Source organism: Cajanus cajan, chromosome 2 (genome assembly GCF_000230855.2).
Source record: "Cajanus cajan strain Asha chromosome 2, NIPB_CcT2T_4, whole genome shotgun sequence".
Lineage (NCBI taxonomy): Eukaryota > Viridiplantae > Streptophyta > Magnoliopsida > Fabales > Fabaceae > Cajanus > Cajanus cajan.
The window spans coordinates 8,439,944-8,445,469 of NC_138518.1; the positions used below are offsets into that span (position 1 = coordinate 8,439,944).

General features: G+C 26.8%; 1 protein-coding gene across 1 annotated transcript; it reads right to left on the bottom strand.

Annotated features, from left to right (window-relative positions):
- Positions 1-1,014: 1,014 nt before the first annotated feature.
- LOC109818949 (UDP-glycosyltransferase 83A1) lies at positions 1,015-4,698 on the bottom strand. The gene is made up of 2 exons (XM_020384504.3): positions 4,135-4,698; positions 1,015-1,944 (listed from the first exon to the last, which is right to left on the bottom strand). The coding sequence occupies exons 1-2, from the start codon at positions 4,625-4,627 to the stop codon at positions 1,094-1,096; spliced, it is 1,344 nt and encodes a 447-aa protein (XP_020240093.1). The 5' UTR covers positions 4,628-4,698; the 3' UTR covers positions 1,015-1,093.
- Between the last annotated feature and the right edge of the window lie 828 nt (positions 4,699-5,526).

Here is a 5,526-nt window from a genome sequence, read left to right on the forward strand (position 1 = left end):
CTTTCTCTCTTTATCTTTCTCTCTTTCTCACTCTCACTCTCCCTCTCCATCTCCCTTTCTCTCTCTCCCTTTTATTTCTCTTTCTCCCTCTCTCTATGACGATCTATCACTCTCCCTCTCTCTCTTTACTTTTATTTCTTTTTCCCCCTTTCCCCGTCTCTCACTCTCACTCCCCCTCTCTTCCTCTCTCCCTCTCTCTCTCCCTCTTTCTCTCTCCCTCCCATATCTCTATTTCTTTTTCTCTTTCTTGTATTTCATTATTTTTTGATCTTATCAATTTTAATAATATTATTAAAATTCATTTTGTTTATGCAATTTAATGGTATTTGTTAACACTTGTTTATTTATTTATTTGAATGAAATGAAATAATATATTTTTATCCTTCTTAATTATTATGTAGCATTTTTCTTTGTTTATTTCTTATGTTAAATTTTATATTTAAATAATTTTAACTATATGCTTTTAACTTTTTAAAATAGTAATGTCATATTTTTAATAAGATTTGAGTAAAGTTTATTTAAAAAAAATATTTTTGTAAAAAGTATTTATATATTTAAGAATATAATATTGTAACCAAATATAAAAATCTTAAATTCTCGAGAATCTTGTATAAACATTCCTATGAACCTTTATGAGTAACCAAATAAATTTTAACTATTCTTAAGAATCATCGTTCCTTGAATTTGTAATTCTCAAACACTCCCTAAAAGAAATAATTATTCACATCTTAAAAACATTTTCATGAACTTAGAAAATCCTTTATATTTAATTTTCAACATTTCATCTATTTGGAAAACCTACCATATTTTGTTGAAGATTTATTTGGGACAATCTTCAGATTTGTAGAACTTTGCATAGTGTACTCCCTCCATTATGAAATTTTGATTCTTTATAGTTTTTACACAAATTTAGAAACATTTAATTACATTTAATTTACATACATTTAAACTTAATTACTATCATTAATTTATTAATTTATAGTTTTCTACAATATTATTAACTACTCACTCATGTCACTCAATTTAAACTCGTCTTAATTATTTGTTCGATAGTAAGCAAATGATACAATATATATGCACAAAAGGCCAATCCTTATTCTTTAAGCCATTTGACAAATTTGTTGAGGTTCTCTAAAGATCGACCTTTGTTGTTCATTAGGTTCTCCTTTAGCTTTAAAGACCTTGATCGTATATTCTCATCGCTAATTAGTTGGTCCAATTTCTTCTGAATTTCCTCCCGTGACACAAGTCCATTTTCATTTGAGTTCAGTCCCAACCCAACATTCAACTCATTACAAATGTATGTTTTGTCATAAATTTGGTCTGAAAAATACGGCCAGCACAAGAAGGGCACACCATTTGACAAACCTTCCACGGTTGAATTCCAACCACAATGGCTAACAAAGCATGCAATGGCAGGATGACTTAGAACTTTTTCTTGAGGTGCCCATCTAACTATCTTACCTTTATGCCCTTGGAATTCATTAGGGAACATCATCTTATTGTCTTGACGCACAACCCAAAGAAAAGGTATATTGGTGAGGTCTAGTCCAAGAGATAATTCATTGAATTGGCTTTGGTCAAAAATAGTGATACTGCCAAAGGCAACATATATGACAGAACAATGAGGTTGTTGATCAAGCCAATTCATGCAAGAGAGATCTTCTTCCCAAAATTGTCCCAATGATCTTGATGTTGCATTTGTACTTTCATAACTTCTCAACAATGGGCCAATTGGGAGGATCTTTGGAACAAAATTGAAAACCCCAGGTTCAAGTTCATATGCTGTGTTACATAGCCACCATTCTATCGAATTTAAAATTCGTGAACATTGCATAAAATCCGTTTTGCCAGCAGGCATATTTAACCAAAAAAACAATCTTGGGTCTATCTCTGGGATATTTGGTGATAGTTGAATTGTCTTTTTAGTGGTTAATAGTGATCCTGCAACAAAAAATAAAATTAAAGTAGAAATACATGAGAAAAGATTCTCTTATATCGAATTTTTAGATGATTTTATGAATTATGATATCGACATTTTGTGTTTAATTTTGACAGAGCCATGTCTATTATAAACATGTTTAGCATGCATTATTTTTTTTTACTAACACACAAATAGTAAAAAAAACTTTATACGTTGTCTTGATAATATTTAATTTTTTAATTCATAGAAGCTCTCGTCATATTAAATTTTTCATAAAAGCTTATTTTAAATTATGAATAAGCTAATTTTAGATAATGAGAAAAAAACTTGTTAATTTTTTTCTCCAAAAATATCTATCCAAAACAAGACCTATAACTATTTAAAAACATTAAGCACAATTTGTATATGGATGAATGTCAAGTAAAAATTAAAATTAAAAGTAAAATTACTATTATTTATATTTTAGTTTATAATATATATTCGTTTATATTAAAAATATTTTTAACATTAATTAAAACGAATTTATTATATTTATCTTTCAATTAAGATTCATATATTGCATAAAGTATTAAAATATCAGGCAGCAGAGACAAAGCTAGTTGTAAAAATATTATTTTCTTAAGCTTTCAAAATAAATAAATAAATAAAAATCGAATTTTATTTTATAAAGAGATATCTACAATATTAATAAAGATGATACCTTAATTTGATGCCCACTTCTTTTTTAATTTTTAACCCTTAAATATTTTTTAAAGGTTATGGTCAAATTTGTAACTATATCTTTCTAACATTTCTTTTTTTTAGTAATTTTATGGAAGTTTTTATTGATTTTTTTAAAATAACCGTACATCAGCACTTTTATAGAGAGACATTATTATTTTTATTTTAAAAAGTATTTTTTATTTAAATAAAATTTATAGAAACATGAAATATCTTAATTCTACTAGTTAATAATTTTATAAAAAAAAAAGGAACGAAGGAAACTTTTCTTTTAAAATTTAATTTAGAAATTTTAACCGTAACAAAATTACTATTTTACATCCTTATTTGTATTGGTTGTGTGTAACAACTGATATAACTAGTGACATGGTGATCTTTTTAAAAATTACAGTTTACTTCTCAATTTTCTTAAAGTTTTGGGCCTTTTATTTATTTTTTCTTAGGTTTTAATGTTGTACATGACTTGAACTTCCGATTTCCTTATCCTTAATTATCTTGTGTTGTTGGAAGATGTGTGGAGGAAGAGAGTTGAAGAAGAGAAGAGATAACGTTTGATGTAGAAAGGAGGTTGCAACTTTTCTCGCTAGGTAAAAGTCACGTCAATTTTACATCAAATATATCTACATCAATTCTATAATTGATGTGAATGTTATTTTTAAGAATAATGATTTAATCTTCGAATTTTTTTAATCTGAAACTTCGACTGAATAATTAAAATAATAATAATTATTATATAATAAATTTATTAAAAATATTATTATTTTAATTATTCAGATGAAGTTTCGAATAAAAATTTGGCGACTGTATAAATACTCTATTTTTAACGAAAAATTCTACGTCATCCAAACTCAAATTTCAAAATCTATTCCCAATTGATTAAAAAATTAATTTAAATTATAAAATATTAAATTAAATAATTATTTTATAATAAATTTATTAAAAATATAAATATTTTAAAATTTCAGATGATGTTCGATTTTTTTTTTTGGAACGTGTAGCATTCCTCATTTTTAACCGATGTAAAAGACATTCTGTACTAATTAATATCTCAAGCTACAATAAGGATCAAAGGAAATCTCTTTATCAACTTTTTTTTTTTTTTCAATAGGAGATAATATAGATTTTTATAACAACACATTTCATAACAGTCTTTTTATAGGTGCAAGCTTTATTTTGTATTTTTACAAAATTGCTTATTGAAATTTACATGATTTAATGTATATTTATTAAAAATCTTATTTCTAACCGTGTATTCATCTACGTTAATAATTTAGTTTTAGTTATACTATCGACATTTTCCACCTAATTGTTGTGCGGTGCATTAGTTAAATTATTACTTACATATATTAATTCTTCAAGGTAGCCATAGTTTGGAGTACAAATTAATTTTCATGCTCTTGATTAAAAATCAAAGAAGTTTTCTAGAGTAAATAAAGTCAAACAAATATGGATATGTAGTAAAATGTATGAAATTATTATTAATTTCTTACCATCAGAATTTATGATCCCATCATCAACAAGCTTGGGGATGTTGCATAACAAGGCAAACATAGTTGCTGCTATAGGACAGAATATAGCTCCTTTGATTCCGAATTTACTTGCAACCTCGAACGCCCATACCATGGCCAAATCTGCAACAATGAAACCGATTTTATGGTCACCCTTCATATGAATATCCTCTATCAGCTTCTCAAGCGTTCTAGGCATGGTGCTGAAAACAGCATCAAGTAGCTTCCCTGGCTCGTTTCTCTCATCATCATCGGGTCCTAAACCATCGGGGATTGAGACCAACTTGAGTAGTGATTCATCAAGGCTATGTTGTTGCTCCACCATAGAACTCATCATTCGTTTGTGGTTGAAGTCTGAGTTCACAAAAATGACTCTGCATCCATGATCAACCAACTTTTGTGAGAGGATCATCATGGGGTTCACATGCCCTTGACCTGGAAATGGTAAAACTAGCACAGTTGGGATGATCATCATGTTTTGTATTTGGATGGGTTTCTAGATCTACTCTTGTATTTTAATTTGGCCTTATTTGAACTTCACTTGCATGGGTTTCTTTATATACACAGAAGTTAGTAAATTAAAATGTTTAATACATAATAACCTACTCAATTATTGGTATGAAAATTAACTTTTACAAAGTCTCTAATATAACTTAAAAGAACTTTTGAGCAGTGTTATAAAAGTAAGATCAGATTGGCCTGCTCGAATGGGAATGATATTAAATTTAGAACAATTTATTCATCAAATAATTAAATTGGACTAAATCGACCAATTTTTGTAAAAAAAATGGGTTATCTGATGAACTAGTCTGATTTTTAATTTTAAAAAAACAAAAAAAAAATAATTAAGTGTTTAGACTTTATAAAAGTTACAACAATTCTAAATGTTAATAAAATAAAGTGATTAATATTAAAATGTATTTTTAACATTTTCAAATGAAAAATAAAAAATGTATTTCTAACAAATATTATTACTCACAAAATATATTCTTTTCATTTAAATATTTTGTGACTTCAATATTTTCTTGTTCGCAACTTTTAATATTGAAATGTTTTAAAAATATTTTAAGAGACCTAATCATCCTCTAATGTCAAATTTAGTAATTAGAATTAAAGGATGGTCAAATATTCACCAAGCTAAGAGATTTAATATGAGGATCAATATCATTAATGTATTGAATGAATTTCATAATGTAACACTAATCATTTTGAAATTTTAGGATAGAAACTATGAATATTATGAGATTCATAAATAATAAGTTTAGTATAAATAGAGACATCTAAAGAAAGACAAAATACACATTTTAAATACTTTAGATTTGGACGATATATAATTAAGTATTTTTTAATATACTTTTTATTAGGGAGCTCGAT

What these genes read in the sequence shown, in the direction of transcription:
- LOC109818949 (XM_020384504.3), bottom strand. Translation starts at nt 4,627, where the DNA reads ATGATGATCATCCCAACTGTGCTAGTTTTACCATTTCCAGGTCAAGGG. An exon ending in TGGGATCATAAATTCTGATG is followed by an intron (nt 1,945 to 4,134) that starts GTAAGAAATTAA and finishes TTTTTGTTGCAG; the next exon opens with GATCACTATTAACCACTAAA.